Below are 19,206 nucleotides of genomic sequence, written 5' to 3' on the forward strand. Positions count from 1 at the left end.
ACAGGTAATCTTAGAATATTTAGGTCTTCATTAGTCATGAGCCATTAAAATTCATTACCATAAAACAGACTTTTTTAAAAACATATATTAATACAAATATGTTTTAGCTCAATATAAATATTTAAACACTATATGAAACGATGACATATATAGAGAAAATGAATTTTATCATGAATATTATTGTGATGATTACTAAAGGGAATAAATTTGTTCATATTAAAATATTAAGGTATTTTCTTATTTTTCTAGCCTGTGAGCTTATATTTGTCACATTGTTATGACTTAATTTGTTGATTGGTTTTTGAAATACCTAGGAAGGGTTAATCAAAGATTTTAATCTTAAGACATGTGAAGGTAAATTACGAGGATCGTTCAATAAGTAATGCGATACTCAGAATATCATAATAAATGTTGAGGCTTTTGATTTTATTTTTTCCTATTTGATAAGTTCTATTTAAGATCTACTAAACACAGAAAAACGCACGAATTTTCATAGTGTCTTCGCAAAGAAATTCATTTTTAAAGTAAGCATGGTCACTACACTGAGCTGAAAACTGTTTAAAAATGATCTCCGCCAAAGAGAAGAAAATAGGTGCGTATTTGAAACATGCGCTTATTACAGAAATCGCCGCCAACCTCATATTTAAGAAGAAAAGTTTTATAAGTGGAAAAAATAATCTTTAAGGCTGTATACTTTTCAGATGGATTCAATAATTCAGAAGAAAAAAAATAAACTTAAGGTTGAAATATAACAGTCATGATGGTCAATTGAAATTTGTGGGGACATCACAAAATATCGACTTTATGTACCACATGTTATTTGAAAAAAGGTGTATTAACATGGAATGACATTGTTAAAATACTTAACATTAAATCGTCACAGATTTTTATAGAATTCGGACAACGGAACAACATATAACAATATTTCAATCAGATAGATGCCCTATCTTCTCACAAACGTCCAAGAGAGAATATTCCTTAAATGTGCCTACGGTTAAATTCAAAACGCATTTTTAAACAAAATTGCAGAATTGATAAATTTGCTTAATGTATAATGAAACATTGGTGCTCTTATTATAGTTGTAATATACGATTAATGATAAAAATTTAGGAACCAAAGAAAACGTTGTTACTCTATTAGAATAAAGAGAAGTAATGGCTGCAAACATGTTTTATTCGTTTTCATGTATTTAAATGGGTCCATTAAAATATGAACATGCATCCAAATGAAGGACTAAAAATAGTAAGTTTCATCTTCAATTCGCATAAAGGAAAGTTGAACAGTGTTTTTGCAAAGGAAGTCCAAATTTCGTTGAACATAGTATTTTTTCTGTGCTTAACAACGCAGTTGAATATAATCATAGTGAAAAAATAAAATTTTGAAGAAAAGAAAGTATACAGGTTTTTTCAATGACCCATATTAGTTTAATCGTAGCCACTGTGAGATCTTTTCGTCCCCAAAATACATGAAAACAATCAAAGGAAAATTTTACAATGTCAGATATGCGATATAAAATGATATTTCTCAGTGTCTTTGGGGTATCCCTAAAGATAAGTATGCTGAGGATTTCTGTTTATGGAGTCAAAGACTTGAGACACATGAAATTGGTAACAGAGAATGTCTTTAGGGATTGAAACTATTAAAAATATGTATTTCGTACTTTTCTGACTTTTAGAGGATATGTTGCATTATTTGTTGAACGACCCTCGTATTTATCCTCTTTATGTAACTTTTTGTCTTTTTCCCATGTAATTTCATAGAAATTAAGCTATGATTTTTTCAGGTTCATTCTTTTTGAACTGTAGAAGTTAGATACATTTACATAAAACATCACTAAGTTTATTATAAATTTGAACATATAGTTAACTTAGTAAAATAATATCATGGCCACTCTGTATGTAAAATGATGGAAGGAAGACGAGTTTGTCTTAAACTTATTTTTTAAAAATTATGTTTATTTCGTCTTTGGTCTTAACGCAACAGACTTTGTATGCACATAATGTGAAATTTACAGTGCAAAATGTTCTCTGCACTTTTGTAGAGAATTTGTATTGTTTAAATGGGCTCATATTTTATAATTGTCCGAATGATTAAGGGAGCTAAAATGCAGATGTTTTAATGTAATAAGCGGCGTAACGGGAAAATCCATGGAAAATTCAGTTTTTAATATTATTATTAGATTAATAATTTTTGAACGTGTATATTGTTACACACATGTTAAAAAGAAGAGTGGACGATTGAAAATTTTTACTTATCACATTTATCATTATGATTTGTTGTTAGAATAGCATTAAAGTCTTTTTCTTGTAAAATATCGAAATATAAAAGACATACACTGTGCTATATTTTATTTTAAGCTCACTGGGATATATTGAGACGACATATCTTTGAAAGAAGCTATCATAATTAATTTAAAACACTATATATGTAAGTGTCGAGTTGAAGATCACAGTAACTGTTCTTTTCTTCTCGTGTTAAAGATTTTTTTAAAAATAAATTCTGCTTCACATTTATTGAAAATTAAGTTTGCTAAGAGTGCAATTAAGCAGAACATGTAAGGCAATTAGGAAGCGGGCCTAGTCTATAGGGAAATATTAACTATAAAGTCATTCATAAATATGAAATCTTCAATACCACAAAATGATTTTTCTTCGAATTTTCTAAATGTTCCTTGGAGTTTTTAAGTTTGTGAGTTATGTATGCATTTTATGGAACAAGTCCCGAGGTTTCATTTTCGTATGTTATGTAACTTGTATGTTTGTATGTCATTATGAAGTATAGAAATAAAATGTAAATAATGGTTATGGTTCTATAAGTGAGATAAAAAAAAATGGAATAAGAAAATCCTTCTCTTTACGTTTTAATAAGAAGAATTGCAATGCATTAAACTCGTTTATTTTTCGTATAATGATATATTTAGTTCTCCATCAACTCCCTTCAAACACAAAATAAGATCTCCATTAAATAAGAATTTTATGGGGTACGTTTTGTAAAAATTTGACAATTTTTTAAGAAGGGTCAAAACTTTGAAATGAATATGTACTAAAACAAATCAAACAATAGGCTCATGCACAACATAAAGCACTTTTGCACTTTAGCTGGACAAAAAAAAAATCAGGAATATTTTCAGTATTGAAAATGTTTAAAAATAAAAAAAAAATATGACCCAGTTTACCCCTCCCCCCATGATTTGAACAAAGTGGAATCTACATCCCAGAATGATTCAAATTTTTTATTATTATTTTCTGGCAAAGTGGTTATTAAAAGAAAATGAACTTTGGTTATGGAAGGAGGATATTAGATTTAGGAAAAACAATTGGTGACAATTTTTCTAGATACTCAAGATAGTCCTTAATGCATTATTGAATTTGTGTGAGGATCAGAATTTTTTTTTTTGACAGATTAATAAAAGTTTATCTATAAAGTCATTATAGTGGTCAATATTTGTACAGTTTTAACCATATATCATGTAAGGCTTTAAATTACTCCCTTTGCCAAAGTAACATGTATTGAACAAGTTTTACCCATCACCCTGTGTAAGTTTGGTAATAATCTGCCCAATAGTTCTCAAAAGGATATGTTATTAAATAACCTCTTGTTTTGTTTTTATCTACCTTGTTTAAAGGACATATCTTTATTTTATTTAAAATGAAATTAAGTCCTATGGCCAAGAATGTTGTAAACCAACTTTTATTCGCCTGAGAGAAACTTTCGCAATGTTCGTGAGAGCCTCGTCATTTCAAACATTTATCGCCACAAACCGCTTCTGAAAGTCTCTGTTGCTATTAACAACAAAAAGCCCTGATCACCAAAATTTGTCATCGAGTATTATAATCTGGTAAATAGCGAAATAAAGTCATCGAAATAAAATTTTATATTACAGTATTCTGTGACAAAGAAAAAATTAGCCCAATCAGGGTGTTGTGCGATAAAGCTCATTTCAAAATAAAACAAGAGACCCATAAAATAAAACAAGAGACCCGAAAGCGTTGAATCGCTTTTCGGAGAAATTGTTCAATCTGTCAGACTTGATGTATCAGACTATACATACATGTAGTCATGTAAGTATCCTGTGTGGCTATAGTAGTAGGTTATCATGACTTCCATTTTGGTTACAACATTTTCAGAGCCTAGGATAATCAACTGAAATTTTCTGAGGACCCGAGATGCATAAAGTGTAGGGATGTCAAAATATTATTTTTCCTTAGTCGAACATTCGGATGCATGCATCATTAGAACCATAATCGATTTTTTGAGCATTTATTCATTTTATTTTATTTATAGCGCAGTGTTTTTGAAACCTTATTAATTAAAATCAATTAGAAAATTGAAATAAATTGGAAATGGGGATTTATAAACATACACTATCCACATCACCTATGAAAATGTTTATTCATAAATGAATGCCCAAGCTATCAAAATGTCTTAATGTAATATTATTGTTTTAACAATTATGGAGGATTAATACTTCACGGAAATGAAAATATTGTGTGTTCCTAAGCATTTGAAATTCCTATATAGAGCTTATAAATATAATTGGTACAAGTCAATTAATTATTATGATTTTTATAGTCCAGTAAAGTGTTGCATAATTTACTACGTTCAATAATAAAAAAGTCAGCGATTGAGAAATAATCATCGAGGTATGTAATTACTGTATTTTCCATATGTACATTGTAGATATATATACTGTGCCTCTATTTGAGCTCTTATTCGTCTGAGGACGTACACTGTAAATACATTGACATAGATTGATGATATATTGTTAGCCATTCAGGACCTGAAATTTCTAAATGTAGTCATAAAATCTTTATAATAGATCACTCTGTCATTTTTTGTTTGACATTCTCCAAGGACCTAATATACTGTAATTGACGAAAATTGTAAAAGACAATCAGTACATGAACTAATTCGATATAGCCGTAAAAATTCAAAAGAAGGTCGCCATGAAAGGTCACCAAGACCTACTCATAAGTTGACATTATCCGGGACCTACATGTACTTTTAAGTAGATGTTGTTTGACGACCCAAGATACATCAACTGTATGACAAAGTTTGGTGATAACATCTTGAGAAGATTTTAAAATGATATCGATGCCTTTAATTTTTATGAATTCGAATTTATCTTCCGGAAGAAGAAAATATCATAAATAGTTTCCTTAAATATTAGCTGAACATTTAAGAAAAGTGAAGTCAAATGTCAAACAAAAGGTCAGGCCGGTCAAAATTGTTGATGCAGTTGAATACGTGTTCTCAATATCGATCAACATAGGAAGTTTGATACATGTATAAAGATATCTTAAATATCTTGAAAATGAGCTGTGAACTGATCTAACACAAACATAGACAGAAGGACAGAAGACGGGCGTAACAAGCTCTATATGTTTCGTACATTTCCGTGGCGGGGATAAAAATCAGCCAAAGTCAAATGAGTGATTCATATTAAAATAAAATCTCCCTAGGTATCCACCCCTCTCTCCAGCTCGACCAATCATCTTTTGTAAGTCAGGAAGTCTATGGTTTTTGCCGTGGAAGACTGGGTCCTGATGATAACACGCCGGGCAGGAAGATTGACCCCAGAGGACCTTAACCATGTTAACTGACCCCTGTCTGAAGGCCCTTTCTAAAATGCCTCTCTCGTCAAAGGTCAAACCTGCATAATCAAAGGTCAAACCTGCAAGACCAAAGCTCAAAACTGAAAGATCAGGGACAACAACAACAAAAAAAAAAAAAAAGAAACAAACAAATCAAAAAACAGTTATGATATTTATATTTACATATTTCCAAGCAAAAAATATTCATTTAGAAGCAATTTTCTTCCAGAAAATATTGAACGCAGACTTGAACAAAGTTTACATTTTTACCAAAGATGTGTCTTTATATATTATACGAGACCAATTACTGACACAAAAAATTGCGCTCTATCTTAAGAAAAAAAGTCAAGAAAAGACCTATTTTTTGTTTTATTTTGATTGGATTTAAAAAAAATAGCATCATTTTCGAAATGAGTTGGATTTTTTCTTCATTTTTTGCATTGTACATAGCGCCGAAATTTTAATAATTTTTTTTTTTCTGCAATAGCTGCACGCAACGTTGATTCCCGTATTAACAACAAAAGAAAGAATCTATTTAACCATTTTTTGAATGTATGTTGAAATTAGATGTCATATTTTTATATTTCCTTCTAATAATATAAATTGAAGTCATAGTATTTCATTAGAAAATTAAAAGCACTAAAAGATTACACTTTTTCGGGAAAAAATAATTTTCGACAAATTTTCCATAGGAAGTACTCGGCATTCATATGATCTTACCAGGGACTTATATACAAAATAGTACATATAGTCCTATTCTCTTTAGAGGAGTGACAGGGCTTTCGCGTGTAGGCGAAAGCCTGTCCACTATTCTAAAGAGAATAATATATAGTCCCTGATCTTACATCATATTTTAATTTGGGGTTAGTTCATAAGAAAGTAATTTTTAGTTATATTTAAAAAAAAAAATCAGCCTGCCTCAAAACTGAAAAGTCTTAAAAGTTACAGGAAACGGCTATTTTATTCATTAAAAGTATATAAAGCAAAAACGACTGGGGGTGTGAATAAGTAAAGCAGCGAAACGAACCCGGAACCTGCAAGCGTCAAATCGACGTTGATTCCTGAGAGGGAGCGGTATTCTCAAAATGTCGTGAACAAGAGGAAGGCATAAAAAACCGTAGTTTCTTCTCAGATTTCAAGAAAAAATATGCAAGGTACAATTTAACCAAAATCTTCGTTTGATAATGACGAGTGATGATTGTCTGTGTACTTATTATGACTCGTGCACTAAATCATATCCTCAAAAATTCCTAGAATGGTCCACAGGTGGCCTATGAATGACCAGGATACATTAACAGCTGGTCAAAGCGAGATAGAGAGAGAGAGTAAAATTAATGTAGTAGAAGAAATGCCCCATTAATATGTATTACATACAATAATGTTACTAGAATAAAAGCTATATGAATTGTTTTTGACAGGAGATTATCAAAAGTCTTTTGAAAAGAATGTGTATAATAAAATAATGAGTGTTGTTTAGAATTCCTTTGGAGAAGATACCAAAGGTCAGAGGTTATGACAAGATTACAGCAACCAAAGGTCAGAGGTTGTGACAAGATTACAGCAACCAAAGGTCAGAGGTTATGACAAGATACAGCTGACTAGTATTGTGGATCATTACAGATTGTAACCTATAGCCATGGCAACCCACATCAATAAAGTAAGTGTTCAGCATACAAAAAATACTACTGAAGTGATTGTGTTGATTTAAATTTTTCAAATGTAGGTTCAGATAAAAGAGGGGTTAACACAGATATTTATGCATACCCTGTAAAATCACTGCTAGGTCTACACGTACAAGTAGACGTACACGGTGAAATGCTTAACCTCTCTATTAATGTCTTACATGTGATTGTGTGTTGATTTTAGTTTTTGAACGAAGGATCAAATATTGATGTCTTAATTGTGAATGTGTTGTTTTTAAGAACATTGATGCCTTGTCTTTATATACAATAACTGTCATTTTATCGCTTGGTTTTAGAGTATAGGATCAGACATTGATGCCTTGTCTTTAATATAAAAAAGTGATTTTTTTGGTTTTAGAGTGTAGAATCAGATATTGATGTCTTACATGTGATTGTCTTGGTTGTAGAACACAGGGTCAGACATTGATGCCTCGTTTTCTTCCTCCTTCTGTACGGAGCTGGATGAACAGATGTTGGTTGCCATGGAGACACTGGAGAGGCCTCAAAGGTCACAGAAAGGTCAGCATAAGGGTTATTATGGATTTGCATATAGATAACAGAAATTGTCAATATTGAATATTGAAATGAAATTAATTACTACAATAAAACTTGACTAATCCAGATGTTGTGTATCCTGAAGTCTTGCTTCATACCATGTTAACTTTTAGTCCACTTAATTCATTTGTTTAAAATGTTGTCTAATCTGAGATAATGTCTAATTTGGCCAATTTCTTTGGAACCAGTGGTACACGGATTAACAACTCTTACTGCATTTAAATGGGCCCCTTGGGATTGGGAATTTAATAGCATTTTATTGCTTATTGGGAAATTTTATTGCATAATGTTTTCAAGAGAAAAACACTTACGATGAACAGAATGGATCTTTTACTAACTTTTAACTATTCAGAACTGTAAATTAGAGAATAGATCAATTAATATACCGTAAACATATTACATTTGGCTGTGTATTCTTTTTAGCGGCTTTGGCGGAACGCAGCAACTGCTAAATCAATTACAAAGCTAAATGTCTTGCACATATACAAGTAAATAAAGATAATTACGAAGAAATGTGCTAAATGAACTTTATACTAACTTATTCAAAATTCAATATCCGCCAAATGCCGTGCATGCTAAATATAATACATTTTAATTACAGTAATAACATACATGCCAACTTATGAAAATTTTCTTGGGGGAGATTGCGCGTAATGACATTTTTCGAAGTTCCTAATTCGCGGCATTTTGTCGTGAATAATAACCATTTGTAAGGTTTTTTTTATTTAAATATCAATCAACTACCTTGTATCATATATTATCACTACTTCAAAAAGTGTTTTCTTCTCTATCAACTTCAACAAAAGCACAAATACAATATCATTTGAAATTTAAAAAAGACAATTTTATTCAAAACCATTTAATATGTAATATTAACTTAAGGTAAACATACCCCCTGCCTTAAAGAATGTGATACACAAACAGATTGTTACATGAATAAGGGTGTTAAACTTTACAAATAAGCTGAAGTAAGTTATGTTTATGCTGCAGTTAATACAACGTCCCAGGTTACTGTTCATTGTCTGTTGGTAAATTACAAAGTTTATAAGGCTACTGTCACAGACACATTTTTTTTTTTAAATCAGAGGGAATATCAAGAATTAATTTTTAACATTTTTGTTCAAAGTCTTTATCCTTTCTTTTTCTGAATCACTCCTAATGGTTTGTACTTGTAGTTGCAGGCAAATCTTTTCATGTTGGATTTGGGCAGTGTCTTTTCCATGAAGTAGATAATTTAATGAGAAATGCAATATTTTCAAAACTTGAATACCTTTTATAAAAGGTTTATACGTATACTGTCAAATTTTGCTGTGAAGTGTGAACTCTCACAAGTTTGTAAGTTTGTATCCTGTCGTGTGTATTTCTAAAATTTCCACATCTGGCGTAATTGTCTAGGTTGAAATACACTGTTAATGAGGTTCAGGAGCAATTAAAACCACTGTAATGACTGGTAGCCCAGTTGACACCTTGTTGATTACCTGTTATCAGCGGCAATAAACAGATATCCTAGATTTCTACCGATAAACATTGCAACAGCCATGTTTTCTGCACACGGAAATACTGTATTATTCAAAGCAAATCGGTAAAAAATCCGGATTTTCGAAAATCGGTAGATTTGGGGTGAAAAAAATAAATCGGTAGACAAGCGGTAGACAGTGTTCAAAATCGGTAGACTCCCGAAAAAATCGGGAAAGTTGGCATGTATGCAATAAAGTTTCTTCAAAATTTTTGTTCATTTCATTCAGATGTCCAAAACCTGGCCATGTTTTTTTTTTACAAGAACTTTGAACAAATTAACTTTGTGAATCCATTTTTGTGAAAAAGGAGTCTTGATGTTGAGAATGAGGCCTATATTTTGCCCGACACAAGGGAAGTGGAAAATCCCTGTTTGAAGTTTTTTATTACACTCATTCATGAGAAATTATCATTCATTACTGATTGGATAATTCTGTGTTGACCTGCCTCACATTTCAGACAAAAAGATCAGAGCTGTTTACTTATTGGTTAATTCTGTGTTGTCCTCCCATTTCAGCCAATAAGATCCGAGCTGGCCTGACATCATCACCAGGATGTGTGACCCCGTTACCAAGACGACAGTCCCAGCTGATGAAGTCCCTGTTCACCCTCCAGAGTCCCCTAAATGACAGCTTCCTCTCCCCCTTCCCGTCCCAGAACAAATCCTCCAATACAAAGAAAGGGGAGGAAAACCTGACCCCCGCCACATCAGATAGCTCTGTTAGACTCAGTAGAGGTGGAAAGCCCAACAGAAAGAAACCAAGGAATGTTTTAAATGAAATTGTCAATGACAAAGTAAAGGAAGGTGAAGGGGGTGTAGAGGAGGAGAAGAATGTGATTGACCTTGATGTGATAGGTCAAAGATCAAGGACAGAGGAAAATACTGGTGATGTTAGTTCTGAAACACAGAAAAGGGTGGCTGAAAATCAAGAGATGATGGAAAATGCGAATGCTGGTGAGTGTAATGATTTATTCAAAATCTTTGACAATAAATGTGAGCCAAGAGTTGACACTAGTTTTAAACAAGAAAATTTCTTAGGCCAAAAACAGAACTCAATATTTGATTTCTTTATTACTGGTACTATATACAGGGTTATTTTTGCCATTCACAATTGCAACCAATTTTATCCCATTTTAATTTCGCCCAATTACATTTGTTTTGTAAAAAGTATACAAGACTAGTGTTATCCCATTTTAATTTTGCCCAATTACATTTGTTTTGTAAAAAGTATACAAGACTAGTGTTCTTTGACTTTGCCCTGTTTTAAATTCACCCACCTGTGAGTAGGGTGAAAGGGGCAAAATAAAATGGGGGCAAAATTTTCCCTGTATACAGTATCAAGTTCTAAATACAATAACATAGAATGACAATTGGTGTATCAGATGTTTAATAAATGAAAGAAATATAGAACATGTAGAATATCATGTAGACATGAGAAACTAAATATTTGATGCTTAATCATGTTTATGAGTGAAACAAATACAGATTATGTTGACATTACAAACGTGAAGTATGTAGTTACTAGTTATATATATATTCAATGTGTACATTTCTTTGATACAGATGGAGGTTTGACAGAAGACAAACTGTTATTAAGTAACTGGGGACTTCCTGAGCCTGTGTTAAAACAGTACACAGATAAGGGGATCACCTCAATGTTTTCCTGGCAAGCAGAATGTCTGTGTTTACCCGGGGTGCTAGGTGAGTGAGATTGAATTGAATTATGGATATTATTCAACAGAGATACATGTCATCATGGTCATATTGGGTTTTAATTAACCAACAAATATTTATATGCAGAGTTTTAAATCTCTGTTGATAAACGCTGACTTTGTTTTGTGTATTATAAAAAGTTATGCCTAGAAAAAAAGTCTGTTTCTGATCTCCGAATCAATGTTGATTTATAGTGGCGACATTATTTTTTAAAATGCTTTTTAAGAATATATGAATTTTCATTTTTTTGTCACTTGCATGAAAATTTCATTCAAACAATACAAATCAGGAGAATCTAAGCAAACACCGACCTCTAAAATATCAGAGGTGGGATCAGGTGCCATGGAGGAGTGAGCATTCCTTCTGTGTGCTCCTTGCCTTATGTAATCAGATATAATTACTCAACAGAGTTATCTTTCCTTGCTATTCATTAATTTGTTTCATCATTGTCTTTTGTATAATTCTAAAGGGGACTAGGAATACTTGGCCCCTCACTGTCATTATGCAAAGTTATCTAAAATTTATTTCTATATAAATCTAGGGGGTGACAACCTGGTATACTCGGCCCCCACTGTTATTCTGCAGAGTTATCTATCTTTGTTATTTCCGTGTAATTCTAGGGGAGGTACCCTGGTATACTCGGCCCCCACTAGTGCTGGTAAAACAATGGTGGCAGAACTCCTGGTCCTAAAGCGAGTCCTAGAAACAAAGAAGAAAGCCATCTTTATCCTACCTTTTGTGTCTGTGGCCAGAGAGAAGATGTTCTATTTACAAGTAAGTTGTTCCTGACATTCATATCGACAGGTAACTAGGTCAGCTGCTAATTTTTTTTTACAAGTAGGTTATACTGTAGATTCCCTATTTTTTGCCAGTACTTACTATCCCAAAATGGCTATTAGAAGTCAAATCGTGAACAAAAATTATTTCTGAGAAGACTGTTGATCAAGACATTTTACTTGGATTTAATCAACCCAAAAATTAAATTGTGTACATTTGTTTTGCTGATGGTGCTTCTCACGAAATTTATGCTGTAAAAAATTCATTGCATAATATGTTTTACGGTGTGACCTTTGGGGAGAGTGCAGTCCTATACACAGCTTTGAATCGCTGAACGTCAAACTGCACTAGACACATTGTAGACTGTGACGTCACATGACATCAGAATTTACGGAGACAGCCAAACATCTGGTTAAAAAAGACGACAAGTCTTGTTCAATATTAAATTAAATACGTTGTAGAGTAGATGAAAATATTATTTGTTACAAAAAAAGCTTTGTTGAAATTAAGAAAAGTAAACATATCTTGGGAAAGAATATTTATTCTTGGTCTTTTGTTTGTTTTAAAATAAATACGGATGGAACATTTGGAGTGAGGGAATTTTGGGAATGTTGCACAGGAAAATTTGGCTGACGTTATACAGGTTTCATTCCAAATTTCTTCTGTTCTTACATGTTAGTCTGTAGAGCTCGCTTGCTGGGGAGTTACTCTGAATCATTTTATTGTTTGTTTACAGCAGCTGTTCCAGGATGTAGGTGTGGTAGTGAGCGGGTTTATGGGGAGTTACTCTGAATCATTTAATTGTTTGTTTACAGTGAGTGGGTTTATGGGGAATTACACTAAATCTTTTCATTTTTTATATACAGCAATTGTTCCAGGATGTTGGTGTCGTAGTGAGCGGGTTTATGGGGAGTTACTCTGAATCATTTTATTGTTTGTTTACAGCAGTTGTTCCAGGACGTTGGGGTGGTAGTGAGCGGGTTTATGGGGAGTTACTCTGAATCATTTTATTGTTTGTTTACAGCAGTTGTTCCAGGATGTTGGGGTGGTAGTGAGCGGGTTTATGGGGAGTTACTCCCCTCCTGGGGGGCTCAGTCAGGTGGACATAGCGGTGTGTACCATAGAGAAAGGAAACGGACTGATCAACAGACTGATGGAGGAAAACAGCATCAACAAGCTAGGTCTGTTGTCATACAGCCTCAACAAGCTAGGTCTGTTGTCATGTAAAACAGCATCAACAAGCTAGGTCTGTTGTCATACAGCATCAACAAGCTAGGTCTGTTGTCATGTAAAACAGCATCAACAAGCTAGGTCTGTTGTCATACAGCATCAACAAGCTAGGTCTGTAATACAACATCAACAAGCTAGGTCTGTTGTCATACAGTCTCAACAAGCTAGGTCTGTTGTCATACAGTCTCAACAAGCTAGGTCTGTTGTCATACAGTCTCAACAAGCTAGGTCTGTTGTCATACAACATCAACAAGCTAGGTCTGTTGTCATACAACATCAACAAGCTAGGTCTGTTGTCATACAGCATCAACAAGATATATATTTGGGTGTTAAAGATTTGGAAAGTTCAACTCATGTTAAGAGGGCTGGGTGGTTCAGGTTGGGGCCATTTTCAGACCACTTTGATCTCCTTTAAAAGAAGAGCTTCTTGGAAATATATATACAGAAAATGATCAAATTTTAAAACGTTTTTTTTTTTTTTGGCGAATGATAGTTGAAATCTTAAAAGATATTATATCTGATGGTTATTTGTTGACTACCCAGCCTCTTTAGTTTGACCCCACATCTAGAATCAAAATTATTTCATTTAAATAAACTTTTCTCACCTGTCCACCAGGTATTATAGTGGTAGACGAGTTACACCTTGTAGGAGACCAACACAGGGGCTACCTGCTAGAACTGATGCTCACCAAGATCCGATTCCTCAGTCAGAAAAAGTCAACAAAAACAACCGACACTGAGGATTCTGGGTAATGAACATGGAGTTTTTTTGTCAAGTGTCTACTAAATGGTAGAGATAAAGTACACTAGTATATATTGACTCTTTAATGCCACCGTTTTTCAGTACTGTTCAATATTTTTTTAAAGATTTTTTTACGATATTTGCTTTTCTCTTTAAAGCTGTACAGAAGGAGTCCAGATTGTAGGTATGAGTGCCACCCTACCTAACCTTGACCTTCTGTCTCACTGGCTGGACGCCACGCTCTACCGCACAGACTACCGCCCCGTACCTCTCACCGAGTGTGTCAAACTGGGGGCAGACATCTTTGATTCCAGTCTACAGAAAATCAGAGAGGTGGATCTTAGAGTGGTGTGTAAGGGGGATACAGATCATGTGATTCCGCTGTGCTTAGAAACATTGGGTGGGGGACACTCAGTGCTTATTTTCTGTCCAACGAAGAACTGGTGTGAGAAGTTGGCAGAGACAATTGCCAGGGAGTTTTACAACATTCTGAAGAAAGGTAAGAATGAAAGAAAAAGCATGTTTTCCCAAGTTTATGTTGTTTGTGTGGGGAGGTATGTCTCTCAGACTGTCTTTATGATGGGTCAGAGGTACAATCTACAGGTAAACTTCGTTATCTCGACATCGACGGGACAGTCGGAAAATGTCGAGATATCCGAGGTGTCGAGATATCAGAGTTGAGACTCGACGTCCTTAATTTTACTGCATAGTAAAACCAAAGACCTAAACTGAACATACGTGTACCTGCAGGTACATATATGTCTTCAATAAGGCTGTAGTTCGTTTGTTTAAGCTATGCTTCTACATTTATTAGAAAATCTAAAGAAGATATTCAAAAATGTTATTCATGAAATGCTTTCTTTTTTTATCGAAACCTTCTCATTTCACGAAAAACCGTTTTCCATCCAGCATTCGATCCGCGTGCCATAAAATGATAAATAACAGCCATTAGCTCTGTCAGAACAGGATTCGAAATGCGCTTGATAAACTCCGAACCGGAACGGTGTAAAGTCGACTTCCGAGATACGGAAAAAAAAAATAATGCGTATATTTTTAAAATTATTTCATTTCACATCTTTTATTATTTCATAATCATTTATCATTAATTTTCAATTCATTTTTAAATCAAAATTTAAATGGAATTGGGCATTTAACAAACGTTACCTATGCATCCACATTACGGCTGATGCTATATAGTCGTGCATGTCGTAAATTTGATTGATTCATATTGAATGCATTTTTACTACAATTTTTAAGTTAAATTGAATCCAATGTGTATATAATTTATTGTTATTTAGTTACCTTTTTTTAAAACAAAATATTTAAGTTTTGTTAGATTTCGACACAAATAAACGGTTGTTCATTTACGCAGAATTGAGAAGATTTGCCAATGATAATTACCCAAGCTAAACATTAAACAATTAACGTATAAGAGACTCCGAGGGGGCTTGGGATTCCTCTACAAATACATTTTTCAGAGCAGTATGTAGTCAAAACATGGGTGGGAAAGGTGTGAATTTCTGACGACGTCGAGATAACCGAAGTCGTCCGTGCGTGACGAGCGACCAGCTGACAAACAATTAGGTTAAGTAGAGCAGAAAATTGCACCGATGTCTACATATACCAGGTAAATTTTGCTCTTGGGGCTGTGAAATATGTCGAGATAAGTGGGGTTATCGACATTACCGAGGTCGACATATCAGAGTTTTTGCAAATCATTTATATAGTAAATAATGCCGGGACCGCGGACGGACGTCGACATATCCCAGGTTGTCGACATATCCGATGTCGAGATACTGAAGTTTACCTGTATAAGTTATTAAGGTTCAACATTTGATAAATTCGGATCTACTTTGTAAATTCTGCTTTACTCTGATTAATTCAGCTTTACTTAGTGATGATTTCTATACATTGTCAGGTCCTGAGACGGACTGTTCTTCCCCTCTACCCCTGAACAGACCCTCCCTGATGGAGGTCGTAGAACAACTGAGGAGGACTCCTGTGGGGTTAGACTCTACCCTGGGGAAGACCGTGCCGTACGGGGTGGCTTATCACCACGCAGGTATTGTGATTGTCAGTTGATGCATGTTTTATATCAGATTGCCTCCATCAAGAATTGAAAGAGTGTTACAAATATTTTGCCAATTTTTAGCTCACCTGAGCCGAAGGCTCAAGTGAGCTTTTCTGATCAAAATTTGTCCGTCGTCTGTCGTTGTCGTTGTCGTTGGCGTTGTTGTCGTTGTCGTAAACTTTTCACATTTTCATCTTCTTCTCAAGAACCACTGGGCCAATTTCAACCAAACTTGGCACAAAGTATCCCTGGGTGAAGGGTATTCAAGATTGTTCAAATGAAGGGCCACGCCCTCTTCCAAGGGGAGATAATTATGAATTAGAGAAAAATTAATAGCATTTTTAAAAAATCTTCTTCTCAAGAACCACTGGGCCAGGAAAGATGAAACTCATGTGGAATCATCCTCAGCTAGTGTAGATTCAAGGTTGTTCAAATCTTGACCCCCGGGGCTAGGGTGGGGCCAAAATGGTCGACCAAAGATTTACATAGGAATATATAGGAAAATTCTTTAAAAATCTTCTTCTTAAGAACCACTGGGCCAGGAAAGATGAAACTCATGTGGAATCATCCTCAGGTAGTGTAGATTCAAGTTTGTTCAAATCATGACCCCCGGGGCTAGGGTGGGGCCAAAATGGCCGACCCAAGTTTTACATAGGAATATATAGGAAAAATCTTTAAAAATCTTCTTCTTAAGAACCACTGGGCTAGGAAAAATGAAACTCATGAAGAATCATCCTCAGGTAGTGTAGATTCAAGTTTGTTCAAATCATGACCCCTGGGGCTAGGGTGGGGCCAAAATGGCCGACCAAAGTTTTACATGGGAATATATAGGAAAAATCTTTTAAAAATCTTCTTCTCAAGAACCACTCGAATTGGAAAAATGAAACTCATGTGGAATCATCCTCAGGTAGTGTAGATTCAAGTTTGTTCAAATCATGACCCCCGGGGCTAGGGTGGGGCCAAAATGGCCAACCAAAGTTTTACATAGGAATATATAAGAAAAATCTTTTAAAAATCTTCTTCTTAAGAATCATTGAGAAAGGAAATATGAAAATAAATGAAATTATCCTCAGGTAGTGTAGATTAAAGTTTGTTCAAATCATGACCCCTGGGGCTAGGGTGGGGCCAAAATGGCTGACCAAAGTTTTACATAGGAATATATAGAAAATTTTTTTAAAAATCTTCTTCTCAAGAGTCACGTTGCCAGGACAAATGAAACTCATGTGGAATCATCCTCAGGTAGTGTAGATTCAAGTTTGGTCAAATCATGACCCCCGGGGCTAGGGTGGGGCCAAAATGGCCAACCAAAGTTTTACATAGGAATATATAAGAAAAATCTTTTAAAATCTTCTTCTTAAGAATCATTGAGAAAGGAAATATGAAACTTAAATGAAATTATCCTCAGGTAGTGTAGATTCAAGTTTGTTCAAATCATGACCCATGGGGCTAGGGTGGGGCCAAAATGGCTGACCAAAGTTTTACATAGGAATGTATAGAAAATTTTTTTAAAAAATCTTCTCAAGAACCTTTGGGCCAGGAAAGACGAAACTTATGTGGAATCATCCTCAGTTAGTGAAGATTCAAGCTTGTTCAAATCATGACCTCTGGGGCTAGTTTTGGGCCCAAAATGGCTGACCAAAGTTGTAAGGATATATAGGGAAACCTTTCAAAATCTTCTTTTCAAGTACTTCAAAGCCATGATTAGTGATATTTTTCTATTTATATGGAATCATCCTCAGGTAGTGTAGATTGTACATTGTTCAAATCATGACACCCAGGAGGGTTAAAATTCAAGCCCCCCCCCCCCCAGTAAACTTTCAGTTTTGATCTGATATGTGCTTTTTCCTAGTAGATGTGCTCAGGTGAGCGATGTGGCCCTTGGGCCTCTTGTTGTTATTGTTTTAACAAAGTTAACGGTGAAGACTACAGCAATTATCAGTATTTATCAGTAACAGCTAAAATTATCAGCAACAACAAGAATGATGACAGTAAATATCAGTATTAATCGGCAAGGACAGCACAGCATCAGTAATAATCCAACATTTTCAGTAATATTCATGATTCATGGCATTTTTTTCATTTGAGTAGTGTAATAATCATATTTCAGATCCATTATTGACAGATATTTGTGACTCGATCTTGCAGGTTTGACCTTTGATCTTTTTGATTTGACCTTTGATCTCGCAGGTTTGACCTTTGATCTTTCTGATTTGACCTTTGATCTTGCAGGTTTGACCTTTGGTCTTTCTGATTTGACCTTTGATCTTGCAGGTTTGACCTTTGATCTTTCTGATTTGACCTTTGATCTTGCAGGTTTGACCTTTGATGAGAGAGACATTTTAGAGGGGGCCTTCAGACAGGGGTCAGTTAAGGTCCTGGTAGCTACCTCCACCCTGTCTTCCGGGGTCAATCTTCCTGCCCGCCGTGTTATCATCAGGACCCCGATCTTCCACGGCAAAACCATAGACTTCCTGACATACAAGCAGATGATTGGTCGAGCTGGAAGAAAGGGGGTGGATACACAGGGTCAGTGTATTTTAATATCCATCACTCGTATGATGACTTGCTGATTTTTTTTTTGTAGTAAAAGTGCGCATTCTGTAAAAAATTTAGATCTCTCCAGAACAACTGTGCCAATGTTAATCAAAAAAAATTGAGTTTGATGCTCAATAATTCTTCTCAATAAAATGTATATAGAGCTCAAGTATTTTTTACTTCAAATTTCTTTATCCCATGGATAGAACCATAATCATCATTCATATTTTATTTCTACTATATTGATTAACAAATATCATACAAGTTACATAGGGGTATAAATTATATCAATCGATAACACAGGGTTCAAAATGCATAAACCAATGAGAAAAAATTTCTGTCTCCACAAACTTGAACATCCTCTTTACTTTTAACTTCCAAGCAGCCAAGTCATACATGACATATAATCTTTTTTAGAGTTTTGAAATTGACATGCAGTGTAAGGTTATACACGCCAACCCATGTAATGTTCAAATGATATTGTATAGATAGTTTTCGATAAGACTGAATTTAGCAAATATAACCTCCTGTTTGCCGCCATATTGGAGGTTGACTCAGTGATTTTCCCTCTTTGTCTTACCAAGTTTAAGAAAATATAGCAGAAATATTTGGTGGAAAATCTTTATCAAATAATTTTCCTTAAATAAAGAAGGCTTTCAAAAATTTATATACTTCAGAAAAATAATGATTTCTAATTCAGAATAGCAAATATAAAAATTTTAAATTGGTTGAACAATGAAGGAATATGAGCATTTGGTCCTCCTGTATGGCGGCCAATGGGAAGTAATTC

At 34.3% G+C, this 19,206-nt stretch overlaps 1 protein-coding gene across 1 annotated transcript; it reads left to right on the top strand.

Moving 5' to 3' along the window:
• Positions 1–6,690: 6,690 nt before the first annotated feature.
• Positions 6,691–18,407, top strand: LOC134261460 (DNA polymerase theta-like; the record flags this gene model as incomplete). Its single annotated transcript, XM_062743900.1, has 11 exons — positions 6,691–6,749; positions 7,073–7,252; positions 7,685–7,796; positions 9,865–10,302; positions 10,912–11,049; positions 11,603–11,835; positions 12,863–13,019; positions 13,685–13,817; positions 13,969–14,309; positions 15,729–15,872; positions 18,195–18,407. Coding segments are annotated over exons 2-11 (1,930 nt in total), but the record flags the coding sequence as incomplete, so codon positions are not given.
• Positions 18,408–19,206: the final 799 nt, after the last annotated feature.

The sequence above is a fragment of the Saccostrea cucullata genome, unplaced genomic scaffold (genome assembly GCF_032062105.1).
Source record: "Saccostrea cucullata isolate Sc308-1 unplaced genomic scaffold, CSIRO_AGI_Scuc_v1 ctg12555, whole genome shotgun sequence".
NCBI classification, from domain to species: Eukaryota; Metazoa; Mollusca; class Bivalvia; order Ostreida; family Ostreidae; genus Saccostrea; species Saccostrea cuccullata.